The sequence below is a fragment of the Bidens hawaiensis genome, unplaced genomic scaffold, assembly GCF_021521415.1.
Source record: "Bidens hawaiensis isolate Kalapana, Puna unplaced genomic scaffold, B.hawaiensis_p1.1 tig00008534_1, whole genome shotgun sequence".
Taxonomy (NCBI): domain Eukaryota; kingdom Viridiplantae; phylum Streptophyta; class Magnoliopsida; order Asterales; family Asteraceae; genus Bidens; species Bidens hawaiensis.
The window spans coordinates 276264-296597 of NW_027491609.1; the positions used below are offsets into that span (position 1 = coordinate 276264).

The following is a 20334-nucleotide window of genomic DNA, read 5'->3' on the forward strand; positions in this document are numbered from 1 at the left end:
ATCCTGCAAAACAGAACACCGTGAGCTCGTTACGAGGAATGAGGGGGGATCTCGTAGCCACCCTCCGGCGTGAGAATCAGTATTCGGTAGTATGGAATATATTTAATGAAAATGAGAGAATGTATATCCCTCACCATTTGGAGATCAACTGGTATTTATAGCCGGAGGAGAGAGAGAAAGGGTGGTCAACCACGTTGTCATGTCCTTCCACCAATAATATTCTCCATTCTTGTAATTGTGGAGGTTGGTGGAAGTTGGTGGGCATCATGGCTTTTGACAAGGACATTTCGTACTGTTTGTACTATCCCTCGTGTGTTGTTCCGTCCCTATTGGTTGGGCGCTTATTCCCATGTGGATTGTACCTTTTTGTCCCATGCTTATGAGACCTTTGCGGTACCATTCCCTAGGCGTCAGGGGATATGTATTATTTTAAGAAACCGCCTTAGCGCCATGTGTTATCCCTGACGCATGGCAGTTACTCTCACTTTTTGTTCCACCTGGCGCTTTGGTTGCGCTTGGTTTGGGTATTATAGTTGTTAAATGGTGGGCTTAATACCCTACCTCTACACTCTTTATGTCACACTAAAGATTCATGTAACATTAGGAGTAACACTAATACGTATTGGACAGTTTACTTATACCGTATTACTTGATACTTATAAAATTACTAGTTAGATGCTCGCACAATGTAGCAGGAAACAAAACTTAAATGGTTGTTAGCGAGCCAAGCCTAGCTCGAGTCGAACATCATACCGAGCCGACTCAGCTCAACTCGAAATTAAAGATAAGATCTTAAACACAAGTTCGCCTTGATTATTTTGATATTTATTTATATGATTTGAGTACCTTTAATCATATTTTTGTAAAACATATCAAAAGAAAATAATATTTATATAAACATAAGGGGTTAAAGTTGTAAGTAATTCTTAAAATAACAAAATTTGATTAATGTTGAGGTACTATATTTGTAATTAATTTTTAGTTGTAAAACTAACTTGTAAAATCATGCATATATTCATGCATTAATGACTTGTACAATTTAAACCGTTTATCTGTTTTACAAAAAATTTATATTGGCACGTTAATAAAAATAAGGTCGTTAAATTGGTATGTTCAGATTTAGTTTTAATCATATTTTTGTAAAATATATAACAAGAAAACCAAAAGGAATGAAATTACAGTAAAAATTGGGTAAACATGATGGATGAAAATTGTAATTATTTTTTAAATTAACAAAATTTGACTAAAGTTGAGGTATCAAATTTGTAATTATAGTTGTTGAAATCAAATAAACGTGTATAGATTGTGTTTAAAAGACTACTTTGTCCTTTGTTACACTTATATCTTATGCACTAAAATTTGTAAATCACTTAAAACAAACATCTTAATTTGCTCATTGATTATATATTATATATAATATAGATATGGATATATAATTTAATACACAATTTTCAAAGTTTGATTTTTTGAAAAAATTTGTCACCTAAGTTTCATTTTAAACATTCTAGCCTTTCATAGTTTTGTTCTTTGTTTTCCCATCTAGGTTTCACTTCTTTAACATTTTGCCCCTCAAAGTTCGGTTTTTTAGCTTTATGACCTAAGCTTCATACCTTTATGTTTTTGGTACTTCAATTTTTGTATGAAATTTTTAGATTTATAACTTTGGTAACAAAACTTTTAAATTTTCAGCTTAACCACAAAACTTCTAGCATAACATCAAACGGGTACCGACCGAATTCCCACCGCGTTACACGCGAGTAGAAATACTTGTGTTATATAAAATGTCAAAAAATAAAGATACATAGAATAAGCAAAATAATCAAAAAGTGTGTTGCATTTTGTTATAGTTAATAACCTAGAAATAAGGAACGTATCATTCTAGAGAAAACATACGTATTATGTATGGGTTGGCGGGAGGTCATTGTTACCGACTTACCGGTGTATCCATGACAAGAGCCTCACACGGATTACTTGGATCAAATGAAGTAATGAACGTTGACGAGAAGGTGCCGGTACGTTGTTTGAAAAGAAAAAAAATAATATACGGAATATAAGGATATACGTAAAGACACAAAGTTCACTTTGAATACACCTCGGGCATCATGTACATGTATCTTTACCTATTAACCAATTTCTAAACGCTGGAATAGATCCTAAAGAAATACCACTTCCTCATAAATTTATCTTGACTCGGGACCTGTTGGCTCAACTTTATCCCAGTTTTGCGGAGGAAGCAACCCCATTTTTCAAGCTGTGACACGTTCATTAAAAAATATCTTTTTGTAGCGAATAATTTAATACAAAAAAGTAAATAAGCTTAACACACAAAAAAAAAAAGAAAAAGAAATAATAATAACCTGGAAGAACGACACTCTAATGTCTAAACTTTGGCTTAAGTATTTTTTAGTTTCCAAAAATTTGAAATGTGTCACATCTCACAAGATTTTATTAAATTATATCTCATATTATTAATCTATTCAATTAGAAATATATAAATAAATTCAGTCAGCAATATAACTTCATTTCTATTTATAAATAATACAACTCAACATATAATTACTATATCGACGTATTTTTTTTTTCTGAAACACCAATATATCGAAGTGATTATACAAATTCATGTTAATGGCTTTAATCTATATATGTTTTGACATGACCTATTTTTGTAAAAGTTCAATAATTTGCTTACAACAAACTTCCTTTGCCATACGCCATACTAATGTATTTTGGCAATCATACCACACGTGTTTTAATGAACAAATATATTTGAAATAGAACTCTTATCTAGTTACTCTTAATGTATGCCACTATAAATTCATGTAACATTATGAGTAATACTAGACACCAGTGTTTGTACTTTGTACGTTTTTCTAATACCATATAACATACGTTTTTTGAAAATATAAGAATGTTACACAAAATGTCACAAAATAAAGGTAAAATAGAACAGACAAAAGATAAAAGTGTGTTACATTTTGTTATACTTATAACCTAGAAATGAAATATTCTAGCGTGGAGGAGAAGTTGGCGGTTGTTGGGTTTATTATAACGTGAAAAAAAAATATATAAACATTTGCTTAAATTACTATTTAGCTCACCGGTAATTCACAAATACACAAATTTCACATTATATACACCTCGTGTAGTCATTTATAGTTTTACACCCTCTAAACTTAATACGTACTCAATCTCCTAAAACTTAAAATCAACTTTGTATTATTATGTTCTTTTAATAGTTATTATCATTATACCTATGTTATTAAATACAAAAACATTGTTGTTTCTATTGTATTATTGTTATCATTAGTGAGCTTAAGTTAACTTTTTAGTTATATATTTTGTTAAAAACGTTTTTTGCAAGATTAATCATTTGCTTAAATTACTTTCTTCAAATAGACTTAATCATATCAAATACTTATTAAAAAAGTTTAAGCTAAAAGTTTACATCATTCCGTGTTTGAACACCAAACTTTGTATTAATGGAAACAAAGAGTAGAATCGAATCTAGACATAACAGACAATAGGATGAATTATTATGCTAATGCACATCATATAGACGTAAACATATCATAGATATGTGTGCATGGCGCACCCACACCCCTACTCCTATACTATTCTATACACACAGTCATCATATGCATTTGAATAAACCAACTTAGTATTTTCAATTAATTATTGGAGTAGTATATAAAGCTTTTGTAGTGACTAGTGTGATATACATATTTTCTTTTTGTTGTTAAAAAAGTTATTATCGAAACATGATTTAATCCTTTTTTCAAAAATATAATATCAACAATTTTTGAGATTTAAAGAAAAAAAAATATCAAAACCCTTTACAAGTGTACTGACAAAAAGAAAAAAAAGTCAAGAAGTGAAAGCAACATAGACAGATAGATATAACCGTGTGACGTGGCAGCGTTTTCCAAATAGCAAGTTCCGTTAGACAGCATCGTCTTCTATGTATGTAATTTTCCGGTGATTAGTGGGCGATGACATTCCCCATTGGCCCAAAATAATCATGATTTCTTTCCCAACATTGTTCTCAGAAGAATTGCAACACCTGTACTTCCTCTCTAGCCACCACCTCAACCCATTACCAGTATCACCTTGTTACATTCGTCACCCCTTCCATTGGCCACTCCTTCACTTAACCCCTTGAATGCTGCCTATACAAATGTCACCCCACCCCCTTGCAATTTCTCATACCACTTTTCCCAAATCACATTTACAAACCCTAATTTCACCTCTCTTCTCTCCTCTCCTCTCCTCTCCTGTCTGTTTAAAAATAATAATAATAATAATAACATTATGGAGAAAAACGAAGCATGTGTGGTGTTCGATGTCTTTGAGGGGTTTGAGATGGATGTTGATATGGAGATGAACTTGGACATGCCCATGCCCAAGAATGATAATAGGTTGGACATGGACGTGGACACGGAAAATAACATGACCTTGGACATGGACATAGACCTTGAGAGTTTCATGTCCTATGACCACAATATTAATAATACTCTTAATGGTATTTTAACTAATGATAATCTTCTTACTACCAACAATAATCCTATTATTACTAGTAACAATAATCTTGTGGCTAGTAACAATAATTTTATGCCTACTCATAATAATGTTGCCCCTCTGCCTCTTGTTGATGTTGGTCATGTTGTTGATGTTGGTCATGTTGTTAATGTTGGATCTCTTGTTAATGTTGGATCTGTGGCTGGGGCTGTTGTTTCTGGTCCGGCCGGCGGAGATCTGGCGACAGCTGCGCGCTTTGATATTCTGAAGAAGAAACGGATGCCGAAACGGATGCCGAGGTTCCGGAGAGGTTCTCTCGGAACGTCTGTTGTCCGGCCGTTTCGCCCCTACAATACCCTCGGTGCCCCTCTGAATGGAAGTCATGTGGATGTAAGTGTGAGTGTGGCTTCTCTCTTTTAATACTTGTGTTTTTTTTTTTTCAAGAATTGTTTTTTTTTTTGTTTTTTTTTTGTAGATCTGGTAATGTTGAAGGGTTTGTTGAAGATTTGTGTAATTTATTTCTAGATCTACTTTTTTTGTGTGTAATTTTGTTGGATCTAAGTGAAATATGCTGGTAAAAGATAATATCCTGAGGTTAGTTAGGTTATTCAAAAGAGGGGTTTTATGAAGAAAAAGAAGTTAGGGTTTGGATTACCAGACTCTACCAGATCCACTTTTTTGAAGTTTATTGTGTTTGTACAATGGTTTATGTACTTTCTTAAAATGTTCTATTTTAGCAATAGTTGTACTTGCTTTTTTGATTTGAAATTAGGACCCTACGAAGTTAAACTCAACTGAATAAATTTGTTTGATTGATGTACTTTTATCATGTACTATTTTGACAATTGTGATACTTGCTTTTGGATTTGCAATTAGGATCTCATAAATTAGTAATCAAAAAATTAAATTGATAAAATATGTTTCTAATTAAATATAATTGATTAAAAATGGTAGAGTTGTATTTATAGTTAGGGTTTCTAACGGATCATGTACTTCTGTCAAGTTCAATTTTAGAAATTGTGATACTTGCCTTTCTAACTTGCAAGTACATGGAGATTTAGTAGTTAAATCAAATTGGTTAAATATGGTGGGGGTTGTATGTGTAATTAGGGTTTCAATTGTGTCGGTTGACGAGTTAAAATTATTCAATCCAAACACGACTTGTTTTCTATTCGTGTCAAAATCATCATCTCTAACCCGTAAATCTAACAATTATTTAACCCGAACACGACAAGTTTGACTCATTATCTATATATGTTAAATGAATTGACGAGTTAGCGATTAATAATCAAATTATAAATGTGTTAATCCAGATGGTGTGTTACGAAAAATGGATTAAACAAGTTACAAACGTGTTTGTGGGTCGACATGCTTAACAAATATTTGTAGTTAAACAAGTTAATCTTAATGTGGTTCGTTTTTTAAGCCCAAAACCTAATCATTTTCGTATTGTGTTGGAAATTGTCATTGCTATGTATAATCGACTCTAAAAAAAGGTTATTTTTATTAAACTGAAATTGTCATTGCTATGTATAATCGACTCTAAAAAAAGGTTATTTTTATTAAACTCCTTACCCGTAATCAGTTTTGTATATAATTTTCTTTTTTAAGTTCATATAGTAATGGTTATATGTTATGTTTGTGTATGGTCATTTGTTGGGAGAGATTCTTTGCATGTTTTATTCTAGTCAATATGAACTTATTTTGTTGAAAAGATATGTGATCTCATTTTAAATAATTATAGCTTTCTATTGATATTTATCTCTGTTAATTAGATGATTGAGCAGGGAAGGCTAGCATTTCTCTTCAGTAAGAAACTCCAAAAAAGTGACGTGGGAGTGCTAAAACGAATTGTGTTGCCAAAGGTTAGTTTTTTTTACCGTTGTTTTTGTAACAGTTTATGGAATGACAGCCGAATATCATTTTGGTTCTTCATGAAAAATACCTTTTTGATCTGGTTTTGGTTATTCACGAACCATTTGATCTATTCAAACACCCACCATATGAGTTGTATGAGATCTATACGACTCGCATGGTGGATGTATGTCAATGTGAAAATTGGTGATGATGCACACAAAATTTATATTATTCAAACTATAGACTGTGACTGGCTTACTGAGATTTTGTGTCAAATTTATTATAATTTTAAAAGCTTGAAAAGTAAAAGTATAATATACTTTTAAGAGAACCAAACAATTTTATGCTTGTAACGTATTGTTTTATATAATTTATGTTTTGGTTGGCCGTTCAAGTAAAAATAAAATAAAAATTTTATTAAAAGGAGAGTCTAAATTAGCTAACAAAATATTAAAAATATTATCAACACTTAAATTAGTGTACAGACCATTTAAAGGTCTCGTATATCTATTAAAAATAATGATAATATGAGAGGCATATAATTTTTAACCAAGATATCCAAAAACAAAATAACTTTTCTTTTGAACGGCAATTGTTATCAGTAACTATTAATTACCACCATACTCTACTTTCTTGATTGGTTTGAACTCAAGTCAAGACTCAAGACTAGTTTACACATTTATTATTTGGGCTTATGGATTAGCTAAATCGGTATCAAAAGCGAATCGGTACCAAAGTTTTGAGTTTCGGTACCAGTATGGTACAATACCAATATTTCCTGAAGTTTACTTTCAATACTGGTACCGGGAACCGAATATTTCGATACTGATAATTGGTACCAAGAATTTAAAATTTTCAACATCGAGATCGATCTCATTTCTATTTGGGCTAGTTCCACAATAGAAGAATTTTAAATGACCTTTTTTTTCTAATAAAATTCAATATAGAAAACTAACTACTCCCCAACAAATGTCCAAACTAAGTAAGTAAATATTGAGTATGATCTCCTAAAAACTTGGAAAAGATACATACTAACATGTACATCTACATGTTTTTTCCTAACATATTTTTTACATCTAAATAAATGGACACACATGTCACAAAAAGATTTATTCCTAGTCAAAATTTCTCATTCAAACTATTTTTCTATTTTTAATGATAACTGATTTATGTCAGTGTAATTAAAACTTATCAATCCACTATTTTATCAAATAACTAATTACTTAGATTATATAAATTAAAAATATACAGATATTTATGTTAGTGTAATAAAAGTATTCATATCTTTAATGAAATCATGTATATATATGTCAGTGTAATTAAAACTTATCAATCCACTATTTTATCAAATAACTAATTACTTAGATTATATAAATTAAAAATATACAGGTATTTATGTTAGTGTAATAAAAGTATTCATATCTTTAATGAAATCATGTATATATTATTTTATTAAATTAATTTATAAACACTTTTCAGTGTAAGAGATGAATGTAGTAAAAATTAATTAACGATATTTATAGGTCTAAGAAGATAAAATCAAGAAGAAATTATTAATTAATAACAATAACAATTTTATTATTACGTCTTCATTCAACCTCCATGGATCAATGGAGTTCTCATCAATCTTTTTCAAATATGTATACAAAAGCGGGTTTTTACTCATGCTAATTTTATATACGATGTTATCTTCTTATGTCATTTATAATGAAACATCTTATCATCTTTTGTTAGAATTCGCTATTTCATTAACAATATAATTACAACTTATAAAATCACTAGGTGCATATTTTTTTATTATGAAGAAATTGCATGATAACGCACCACATATTTGTATGAATATTCCGTTAGAAAATATAATTTGAACTTATTAAACTATTTAAATTTAAATTGATAAAATATAGGATTTTTTAATTTAATCATTTAATTTCTATAGTTTAATTATAATTCTTTTGAGCTTCCCGTGCATCACACGGGTACTAAAACTAGTAAAAAAAATAAATTAAAAAAGAAAATAAGTAACCCTTTAAAATGAAAGTTAGGATGCTAGCATCAATTTAAAAAGACAAAACATTATTAGGGTGTGTGTAACGGGCGGAAAATTGTGGTTTTGGGGCGATAATGGGGTTACAATACCGCCTCAGGCTACAAATGAGCAAATTGTTGGGGGGGGGACCACTTATTCTCGCCATGTCTTCCTTTTCTTTAATTATTATTATTATTATTATTATTATTATATATATATATATATATATATACATATGGGCTATAACATCATTACACTCCTAAAACAAAAACCTCCATTTTACTGACTGACGCCACATGACACAAAACGCCTCATTTTGTAGCTCCTCCACTACACATAGCCTTAAACATCATCTTAATACCGCCAAAGCCTTTTTGATAAACACATAAATACACAAAGAGTTAGAAGATTGACAAATTATATTTATTTATATAAATATAAAGATTTCTAAATCCTGTTATTTTTGAATAACTACTTTTTAAATTTTAAATAATGCAATTATTATAAAAATATGTATATTCATTTTTAATATTTATTTAAAAGAATAATAAAAAACCAACTATTTGAAAATTTATATATGCATTTTTTTTAAAGTTTAGTGAATCGATTCGTATGTTAACCATTTATCTACTTGCGAGCCAATTTTGATTCGTAAGTTAAATGATCCGAATCTTAGCTCAATTCATTTACACCCGTAAAACATTAATTATTGTTTTTGAATAGTAATAATAATTATAGAAAAAAGTATATAACTTAATCAAACAAATGAAAATAAATAAATTTAAAAAGTTATTTTATAAAATAAATATAAGTTGATTAAGACTTTTACATATATGTATTATTTGCTTATTTATTTATTTATTTATTTATTTGAGTAAATTGATCTCTAATAGCTTAAGGTCTACTTGGCTTATTTACACCTATAATTAGTCATTTGTCTACATGCAAACCGAGTTCCAATCTTAAGTTAAATGAGCCAAGATTGAACCTACACAAGCTCGGCCTCAAATCGACTCATTTACTCCTATAAAGTATAAATTAATCTTTTCAAAAATAATAACAAATGAGAGAAAGTAAATCATATAATCACATAAACGGAAATAAATCATTTATAATAGTTTTATAGCACAAAAAAAAGTTGATTTATTTTAAAAGTGATAAAAATGAAAAGAAAAGGAAATAAAAGAGTTGTGTAAAAAGAAACGAATACTAAAATCTACCGGTACTATCCGTTAATTAGAGGTAAAATTGTCATTTTTAAAATGAAACGAATCTTGAAAATTAAGATGTTTTCTGTCCTTTAATTTGTAGAGGAAAAAAAAAGATGTCATTTTGAAAAGAAATAAATCCCGAAAAGTTGTTTTCTTTAACCTAGTTAAACGACACAATCTGCAGAGTTGATATATAAGAAGGATATTTTGTATTTAAAAACACAAGTATATATTGGATGGATGCATATTTTGTATTTTAAACGTGTGCTTAATTTGTTTCAGAAACCGACAGAAACACACCTACCTGGTCTCATCGTTAAGGAAGGAATTGTCTTGGAGATGGATGACATGGATGGCATGAATGTGTGGTGTTTCAAGTTTAGGTTAGTTTAACAACCTTAAAAATAGACATTAAATGCACTTCATGCTTTTAAACATATATAAAAGTTATGTCCACCAGGTTAGTTTAACAACCTTAAAGTCGGTTTTGTTTCTCATCCTTCAACAGGTTCTGGCCAAACAACAACAGTCGTATGTATGTTCTTGAGGGGACTGGTATGTTTTCATAATTTTTGGGTTTGATTAACTTCTAAATTTTATTTTTAAAATACTAAAATGTAAACCGTTAGCAATTAAATTCTTGATCTTTTTAGGAGATTTTGCTGAGGAGCATGAACTGCAAGTTGGTGACTACATAATGGTGTATCGAGACACCGTGCAGATGAACTATGTAAGCATACACTCGTTTTCGCCTTAATAATTTATCTGATTGAGCAAGTAAAAATTCTCATTTTTTTTCAAATTAGGTGATCCATGCTGTAAAAGCTTTTGAAGTTGAGGAATATGCAAAGAAAGAAGCGAATTCAAACTTAATCATTGTCAACCCACCACCGCCACCACCGCCAATGTTTACACCATGCGTCAACACTACATGCGTCAACAGTACATGTGTCAACACACCAAGCATCAATGTTAACGCACCGTGTGTCAATGTCAACACCGCACGTGTCAACGCACCAAGCATCAATGTTAACACACCATGTGTCAATGTCAACACTACACGTGTCAACACACCGGGTGTCAATGTCAACGTTACACGTGTCAACACACCAAGCATCAATGTTAACACTGTCAACACACCATGCGTCAATCTTAACACCGTGAACACACAATGTGTCAATCTTAACACCGTGAACACACCATGCATCAATGTTAGCACTATCGACACACCATGCGTAAATGCTAACAATGTCAACAATGGTGATGTAAGTGTTAACAATTCTGGTTTCATGAACCAGGACAACACTTGGAGAGGGCTTGATGTGGAGCTAATCAACCCGGCCAACTACCCAACAAATGTTCCTCGCTCGGAGGAACATTTGAGTCCGAGCTTTATATACGACACGAGCTATTTGGACGACACTTTTGGGTCACTCGATTTTTTTGGGCTGATGTCCAACAATCCCGCAACACAACCCGTGTACTTGATTGACACTTTAACATACGACGATCTGTACTTGCTCTAGTTGTTGGAGAGCCGGTGGTTGCTAGTAATGGTGTGTGAAGGTAGGCGTTCAAAATAAGAAATCGAGTATGTGAGAAACTCGGTGTGTGTGTGTATTTGGTAGTGCTTTCTTTTGGATGTCCAGCATACAATTAAGAACTACGTACTTGAATTAAGTTCTGTATCAAGACCATTGTGTGCATGTTTCTAGCTTGGATATTAATTAAGTGCTTGCCTGTATCTGTATCTGTACTCATCATGTTTAATGGTAACTTTTTATGGTTTATATTAAAGATGGTTGGATGATATATTCTTAGTTGTTTTAAATATATATAATACGCACTAATCAATATTCCTTGAAAAAAATAAAATAAAAGCTGAAAATCTCAATAAAAAAACAAGTGCATGTTTGGCTATATATGTTAACCAATCAACTGAAAGAACGTATCAAATCAAATAACACCAAAAAATTCATGATTATAAATAGAGGTAAAAACCAGCATCAACTTGCATTCACTAACTGCCTTATAAAAGATGCAATACTATTTCTAGTTGCATACCATAACCTACGCCAAAACTTCCCACACAAAATTATAAATAAGTAAAGCTCGTTATCTAAATACTAGTATCATCTGTTCCACCAACTAGAGCATGTGTAGATAGTCATATGTCAAGTTATCAATCAAATAGACTGGTTGAGTTGCGGGCTGCTTGACATTAGTCTACCAAAGAAATCAAGTGAGTATAGTGCGTCATCGGAATAGCTTTGTGTCATAAATGAAACTTGGACTCAAATGTTCCTCGAAGGTGGAAACATTCATAGGGTTCAATGGCTCAACATCATGCCCCCCATGTGTTGTTAAAATTTTGTTATAGTTAGCTGCCTAGAACACCCGAAATAGCACGTGGCAGTAGGGATGAGCTCGGGATGGTATCGGTACCGATCCTGAAAAATTGAAATATCTGGTGCCGGTACCTAAATGTTCGGTTCGGTACTGGTATTTCATGCAAAATTCGAAAAATACCGGTACCATACTGAAAACTAAAAACTTGGTACCAAATTGGTACCGAATTCAGTACCGGTATCGATACCGAAAACGCCCATCCCTACAATATAGAAGAAAGAGAAGCACATAAACAGGGCCGTCTTCGAAAATTTAAATACCTCGGCCGAGCCAAAATAAAAAGGCTCATATGTTTTTAACGAAAATATTTTATTCGCTAATGTACATGGATAAAACTTTTATCGACCGATCTATTATAAGCAGAAATCATTCTTAGCATGTAATTATCTTATAAACCATTGCAAATAATTTTATTTTTAACACCAAAAAACATATATATGTAATATGTATAAAAACGTTTGTGCCCCCGAAACTAATGACGCCCTGGCCGATGGTGCGCCTCGCACACCCTCCGAGCCTCCCCTGCACATAAATGATAAATATATTAAAATAAGTAATCATAGAAACCGTAGCTTAAGAGATAGCAATCCGAGCGACCTAGGGTTGGGGAGTTTTTCGATGAGGCAGGTAGTAGTGAGAATCTTCCAAGACTGGAAGACGAATCACTTATTAATATTCCTACCGTCGAGGAACAGATGGGTGCAAGTTTCATATATGACAAAATCTATTCAGATGACACTCTAGGCTCATTTTATTTATTTGGTGAACTCATGTCAACCAACCTCACAACTCAGCCGATCTATTTTATCGATAGCTTGATGTACGAAGATCTCTATATGCTATAGCTGGTGAAATTGGCGTTGCTCGTAATGGTGTGTGCATGTAGGCGTACAAAGTAAGAACTACTTGGATTGAGGTCAGTATCAAATACCATTATGTGCATGTTTGTTTCATGAATTTTAATTGTCTGTTTCTCTACACTACTAGCGTATTCTCGTGATCTTTAATGGTTAACTTTTGAAGTTTCATATAATGTAATATAATATTTATGGGTTTGTGGTTTTGGAAATTAAATGGAGGTATTATATTGGGGTGAAAGGGTTTTACAAATAAATAAGATGCTATAACTCGGTTTAGAAACTATATGGTTCTGGTGAGACTTATGATTCGTTTATTTTTTTTATTAGAAAATTGTTTCTTAATATAATAATATATTTAAAAAAACGAATATTAATTTTTGGTATATCTCTATTTTATAGGATTTTCATATCAAATATTTGGTAAGATTAATTTTTAATTTAATGAGATGTTATAACCCGTTTAAGGGCTATTTGGGTTTGATGAGACTCATACCCGTAAATTCGGGTCAAATGTATGAGAAAACTCTATTTACAAATAAAGCAATCAAGTAGCTTGGGAGGATATAGGAAACAACTAGGAGCTTTTAAATATTTCGTTTATATACATTTAAGATTTAAGATATGTGTATTTTCAAGTCGATATTAAACGTATATATTATGTAAGTATCTCTAATTGTGGGTACTTTATTTGGATCTTATAATGAGCTTGAGATATACCATCAATGAATGGGTTTATAAAGGGCATCTTTCGTTCTCGTCTGGTAAAATTAGGATGAAGCATTGATATCATAACCTTAAAAACGTATTCAATAAAGGTATATTACACGTGCAAAATAGTCAGGTCGAGCATCGTATAAATCAGAAGATACATTGAAAGGAAGGATATAAGTTTGTGGTTCATTATAACAAAGGTTTACCGTAATGAGATATACACATCAACGAGAGAAACTATCGAACTTTTTGAGGGGGAAATTTTGTAAGACCTTGACATAGTATGATTATTACTCAACATATAGTTCAAGTATATATGTAATTATATGTTTATCAATCTATCAAAGTACATCTTTTGTGTATGCTAAACATTGTCCAACAATGCATATGCGCATTAATGTTTTTCTACGGCCAGCCAGGAGACATCAAAACTGGTTAAAACATGTAATTCAAGTATGAAAAAAATTGACATTTTATTCTACTAACATATCAAAATAAGTTTGGTTAGTCTTGCAGATACAATGAATGTAACACAACACAGTAATTTGGGTTATTCGTTTACAAGAGGAGGCGCCCGAAGTCATAGATGAACATCATACAAGCTTGGTCAACATAAGAATTTGCACGTACGAAGTGAATCACTGACTACAGAAGTTTTGGGCAAACCTTGACAAAAGATCGATACTTATCATTTTTAAAGGGCATATAAATCAACGGAAGATAATACATGTTGCACTCTTTCGATTTTTACCTTAACTATGATTTTATCATACTTGGTTTTCCTGGCAAGGTTTAATGAGATAATACATCCAATCATATGAAGTTGTAACCAAGATGGTGTTATTATAAATTATTGTTATGGTTATTAACTCCTAAAATAAATTAACTTCTTCCCCAATCTTTTCCATCCTATAAATATCTCTCTCATTTTATTATGCATCAATCAATCAATCAATCAATAATATAATTATCTCTTTCTCCCCACATCTATTTTATTCATGTGCCATTAGGCTACTTGTTTCATAAGACTGTGTAGTCCATTCAATCGTAAACATGTTAAGCAATTGAAAGAACAGAACGTATCAAGTAACACAATAAATAAAGGGGAAACCCTGCATTAACAAGCAGCTGTTTTAGAAAGGGTCCCTATAATCATATCTCATAGGCCCATTATTGATGTTGTCCTATTTTTCATGATACACATTTCGTACCAAAATCAATCGTACGCCAAAACTTTCAACATAACAAACCTCCTTACCTATTTAAGACGTCCAAAAATAATAATGAGAAAAGCAATGATTCGGTTCACACAACCGCCACGTGTTCTAGGATTTCGCGGCCTCGATGGCGGCAGGTGGTGCAGCACCACCGGTAGTTGGCCTGTAAACAACATTTAGTTAGTTATAACTGTGGCATCAAAGTGCAATGAAAATAAAATGACAGCTTTTGTTACAACTTACAGTCCAACAAACACTTTGAAAGCGTCATAAATTCCCCATTGAGCACCCGTGAGTGTCCCGATCATCACGATACGCAACGGAAGCCCTCGGGTGAAAAGACCCCAAACTCCAAGTTTCTTAACAGCCTAAAATAAAAATAATATATTTTTTTGCTTATTTTGACGAATGAGAATTAATAAAGAGTTTGTAACATAAGATGAACAAAAAACACTCACATCTCCAACACTGGCTCCTTTAGCATTGTTAAGAAATGAGACAAGATTATCAGCAGGATGAGATACAATAGCACAAAGAACACCTGCCACGTATCCACCAGCAAAACTAACACCCAGTTGAAACGATTTGCTGCACTCGTTTTTGGGTGTTGGGATCGCGTATTTGTAAAACATCTCCACAATTGTCTCAAATGAAGCAAACTTCATCATTGTATCTGCAAATTAATCAGTCGTTTAATAAATGAACAATCATGAACAAATTCCCATAATTAAAGAACCAACACAAACAAAGGTCGCACAATTGTGTCTCTGTCTTCGTGAACGTTTGGTAATATACCAGTTCATGTTTGTTAATGTTTGCTAGTTTACTCGTCATGTTCGTTGGTTTATATTCGATAGTTTCCATCTTTAAAGGCTTTCGAAATTTTTGTTTAGTATCTCAACGTTTAAACCTTTTATATTTTCGTTAGTTTATTGTCTAAAATTTTATAGTAGAAACCCTAGTACTTAAGTTTATATTTATTTTGGATGATAATGTTTAATACTTGAGTTTAAAAATGCTATAATATATATTTATCAAAATTATATATCTTGGTTTGTGTTTGCGTTATTATGAAATTAACGATCAGACACAAACAAACACGAACAAAGAAGGAATAGAAACACAAAAAACTCGTTTGGTTTTTGTTCTTGAACCGTCGTTTGTCCGATAAGTGCTTAACGACCGAACATGAACAAGATCTCGTTTGATTAGGTTTGTTTACAACCCTACTTACATGGTATTTGGCGTCCCCACAGTGGCACCAATCCCTTGTATAACCTACAAAAATATGACAAAATTCAATTATGTGAACAAGTACTAACTAAAAACAAAAACAAACTAAAATGCACATACCCGAGTGCGCCCTCGGATCGAACAAACTTAGGAAGTCCATCACCAAGACCTCTGGCAAAACCAGGTTGTGTTTGGACACGGACCTTAACCGCCTCCATAGGACATAGAGCTACATCAGCAATCAGCTCAGCGGATGCAGAACCAGCGAGGTAGATCAAAGTCTTGTACTTGGTAGCATACTCTGGGCCAGCAATATCAGAGTAGTATTTCTTGAAGAACTCGTAAAACCCGAACTTGCAGGCACCCTGAGCACTGTAACCGAGCAGGGTAGGAACCCAACCCCTAAAGAAGCCCCTGACACCCTGTTCTTTCAGCAATACCCCGAAACCAGACGATATACTCTTGTACTTAACAGGGTCAATCTAATTAATCAAAAAAGTAAAAAAGTTAATTAAAATAATCTAATTGTATATTTGGTTTAGTAGTATGGATTGTACTAAGTGATAACACTGTCTTATATGTGTCTCTAGTCAGAGATGTGTTCCTTGCTTTGTGATGTTGCTATTGATAGATTTATTTAATTTTCAACGTCATACACGGCACAAATGATTGTGAATGAAAGACACATGAACAAACTTCAATATCTTTTAACAAATACTTCTGTCCATTAGCCAATCAAGTTTCTTTGACACCAACTTTCAAATATATATGAATCAGTTAGCCCAAATATGTTGTGCACCACCAAAGTAACATACAGCTAGACTAGTGACCATTGTTTTAGTGACCAAAACATAGCAACTCATTATAGAAACCAAGTTAAAAAAAATACATATTATACACATATATGTCTAAAATATTGATTAAAATGTATATACCTAATAGAGTAATTTAGGCCCGCGAGCTAGCTTGAGCTCGATAAGAAAGCTCAAGCCCTGGCTTGTATACTAAGCAAGCTTATTTTTATGCTCGAGTGCGCGCTCACGCTCAGCTCTATTGGAGCTTTAAAAGTAGGCTTCTGTTTACTGTAGGTATAAAGAAACCTGATCGTAATATCTCAATTTATTTTGTCCATTTTCGTTATTTTGGTTTCTATAATGAGTCCGTATGTTTTGACCATGAAGTAATGGTCACCACTTGTGTGTTTCTTTGGTAGTTACATAATGAATTGACTAACTAACTCACGTATATTTGAAAGGAGGGTGACAATAAAAGATTTACAGGTGCCACCAAGAAATCTGTCAGATTAATATCTTAGTATGCATAAAGGAACATGATCAACTAATAGCTATGCTATCAATATCGGTGCTATAGCGGTTATCGGTCCATCTGTAAAATAGCGGTCGAAATATCGGCCCAAATATCCGTTCCGATATTTGCGGCGCTATCTACCGATATTTTGCCGCTATTTGACTACCGACATATCGGGTTTATTGGCGAGTTTATCAGTTCAAAATTTTTGACCCAAATTTGTAAACTTTTTGGCCCAAAGATGATTCGCGTTACCTTTTTTTGGCCCAGAGCCCAATTCCATTTGATTTAACCCTAAGCCCTAAATCTGAGGATGATTTCATGGCTTTCGATTAATTGATTAAATCATGTCGTAAATTAAAAATATTGTTAATTTGTGTTTTGACTTTTATGATTTTGGTATTAAGACTTAAGTATTAATATTAGATAACTTTTGGTGTTATATATATATACACACACAGACCAAAGAGATCTAGCCTGTGTTGCATCTAACACAACATCAGCAAATAGAGAAATTCATTGCACCAGAGCAAATCCAACAAATGATATAAACAAGTGAATTTCAACAAATACAGCTGATAAATCTGAAATGAAACGTCCTGTATACCTGCATGTTGCATTTAACGAGATCAAGCGGAGTAACGGTCATATGCGTGAGACCGCAGCTGAGGATTCCACCAGCCGTACAGGCGGCGTAGAACTGAGGGGAGTACATCTCGATCTTACCAAAGGGCTCACTGGGAGCAGCAACCACAAAGCTCTTATTATTATTATTATTATTATCAGAAGAAGGAAATAGGTTGGGAGTGGCTCTGGCCTTGAGCAGACTGGTGGTTGATGAGGGGGCCGAGTATAGGAAATTGGGGATCAGAGATTGACGCTGAGACTTATCCATTGATTATATTACAGAGGGAGGGAGGGAGGATTTATAAAATTAATTAGCCTCCGATCCGATTTCCTCTGCAAATGAAGAGAAGAAGTTGACCAATGCGATGAACCCGTCCAAGACCTAAATACCATCCAATGCCTGACTGCAACGTGTCCCATTTCCATTTTTTTTCTTTTAGAACATGTTTATTCTGTTAAGTGTGAATTGGTAGTGGACTAACTAGTGGTTCATGAGATTTGGAAGTATGGATTTTTTTTTTACCTAAGATATATACCCAGTATATCGTCAACTGACTCCACTATGTGTTAACACAAGGATACTAAACTTAGGATCCCTATTGAATTATTTTGGATTTGTATATTTTAGAATAGAACTAGCTTTTGTTCCAGTATTATGGGGTTGTTCGTTTTTAATATTTAAATATTTTGAATTTTAATTTTATTTATTGTAAGGTTGTCAATAATATACTAGGTTGTTGACTCGTGTACGACACGGGTGAAAATATAGAAATTTTGAAGTACACACATATACAATTTGAAAGGAAAACATATTTTTGAATATGCTTTTTGAGATGACAATATAGTTTATAATTGCAATTCATATTCATATGGAAACAAAGCTATTAAAAACATAAATTTACGAAAAAATAAGTTTTATAGTACGATATTTACAAACATAACTGAAAACTTAAAACATAAAGTTCATAAAGTATTAAAAGTTTTCTTATAAAACATATTTGTTGTTTTGTTTGTAGCTATACCTTGTTGTCTAAAATAAGCATTTCAACACCGTATTTACTCTTCACTCTTAATCAAGCTACATACAGTTGACCATGTGTAAAAACCGGGTCTCTCAAGTATATCTCAATCTTGTGAGAGACTGGCTTTTACTTTTGTTAATGGTAATTACAAAACAAACTATAACGTGAAACTGTCTTCTGTTTAACTTGTTCTTCTTGATCTCTCCAATCTTCACTAAGGGTTATTGGAGCAAGCAAAGTATACTCTGGTACTATAACTTGCTCGAGATTGAACTTTACTTGAAAAAATACTTAGAATAAATCCACTTACTTCTCACAAGCAAACTTGAGATCCTCATTTATTTTATCTTTGCTCGACCCACCAAGCTTGCTTGTAGACTTGGTTTATGCTCAGACAACCAAGTGTTTGCTTGTGTGAAAACTATACTCGATAGAATACCAACCTTGCTTGACGAAGTGTAGCTTGCTCGAAGCTTGACACTTAGAAAAATTCAAGAAGATAACCTTACTCGCATAACATAATTTGCTTGGGATAGTGAAAACTTTGCTCGAAGTGCCTGAATTTGCTCAAGTTCCATACTTAGCTATTATTGAGGAGGTTGAGAAGATTCCAGCATTTTTTTTATCAATTTTATTGGCCCAACAAAAAGGTAAAAAAGTATATACATTAATGATATGATTTCTATCCGAATAACAAATTGGATTAAACCAAAAATACATCAAAACACGCGGATATAAAATAATATACTTCAACTCTTTTATTATTAATTCAAATCGGCACATAACACTGAATACATAAACCAACCATTTAATTTTAACTCTAACGCCTTGTTCTTGAGTTTTGTTAAAGGAGGGAAAGGAAAGGAAAACTAAGGATAGTTAAAAATGGGTGTTCTTGAGTTTTTTTTTAGGATGGAAAGGTAAAGAGTAGGAGGAGTTAGGAGGGATTTAATTAATGTATTTCTCCAATAAGTTAGCCTCCCAAAAATGGGATGATTACTAAGGATAACTATTTTTTAACATAGTTATCCTTTCCTTCTCTCTAATTTCCTTCCAACTCAAGAACACACTTAATTAAAAAAAATTTCCTTTCATTCCCTTCCCTTTCTTATCCTTCCCTCTTCTTTCCTTTTCTTTCCTTGGTTAAAAAACTCAAGAACAAGGCATAAGCTTTATCTTCGAGGCCCATAATTCAATTCACCTTTTGTACTTCTCGGTTATCCAAACTAAACTGATGTATCTATGTGAAATCGATATTATATCCTTTAACTTATGTGGACATAAATTACGCTAAGTGCTTAAAAAGTTTTATTAAGTGTTGGACAAAAACCATTATAG

General features: G+C 32.5%; 2 protein-coding genes across 2 annotated transcripts; one reads left to right on the forward strand and one right to left on the reverse strand.

Moving 5' to 3' along the window:
- The first annotated feature begins 4308 nt into the window (after positions 1–4308).
- LOC143529301 (B3 domain-containing transcription factor FUS3-like) lies at positions 4309–11220 on the forward strand. Its single transcript, XM_077025122.1, has 7 exons — positions 4309–4905; positions 6291–6380; positions 9892–9992; positions 10118–10164; positions 10263–10339; positions 10416–10516; positions 10880–11220. Exons 1-7 carry the CDS (start codon positions 4309–4311, stop codon positions 11133–11135), a joined length of 1269 nt encoding a protein of 422 aa, XP_076881237.1. The 3' UTR covers positions 11136–11220.
- Positions 11221–14708: 3488 nt separating this feature from the next.
- Positions 14709–18245, reverse strand: LOC143529303 (mitochondrial phosphate carrier protein 3, mitochondrial-like). Its single transcript, XM_077025124.1, has 6 exons — positions 17955–18245; positions 16160–16521; positions 16041–16084; positions 15265–15479; positions 15050–15174; positions 14709–14969 (listed from the first exon to the last, which is right to left on the reverse strand). Exons 1-6 carry the CDS (start codon positions 18240–18242, stop codon positions 14915–14917), a joined length of 1089 nt encoding a protein of 362 aa, XP_076881239.1. The 5' UTR covers positions 18243–18245; the 3' UTR covers positions 14709–14914.
- Between the last annotated feature and the right edge of the window lie 2089 nt (positions 18246–20334).

Excerpts from the sequence above, each read along its gene's own strand:
- LOC143529303 (XM_077025124.1), bottom strand. The coding sequence starts at position 18,242 with ATGGATAAGTCTCAGCGTCAATCTCTGATCCCCAATTTCCTATACTCG. Across the intron at positions 16,085-16,159 it reads CGATCCGAGGGCGCACTCGG|GTTATACAAGGGATTGGTGC; the intron begins GTATGTGCATTT and ends ATATTTTTGTAG. Across the intron at positions 15,175-15,264 it reads AAGGAGCCAGTGTTGGAGAT|GCTGTTAAGAAACTTGGAGT; the intron begins GTGAGTGTTTTT and ends TTTTTATTTTAG.
- LOC143529301 (XM_077025122.1), top strand. The coding sequence starts at position 4,309 with ATGGAGAAAAACGAAGCATGTGTGGTGTTCGATGTCTTTGAGGGGTTT. Across the intron at positions 4,906-6,290 it reads TGAATGGAAGTCATGTGGAT|ATGATTGAGCAGGGAAGGCT; the intron begins GTAAGTGTGAGT and ends TCTGTTAATTAG. Across the intron at positions 9,993-10,117 it reads GTGTGGTGTTTCAAGTTTAG|GTTCTGGCCAAACAACAACA; the intron begins GTTAGTTTAACA and ends ATCCTTCAACAG.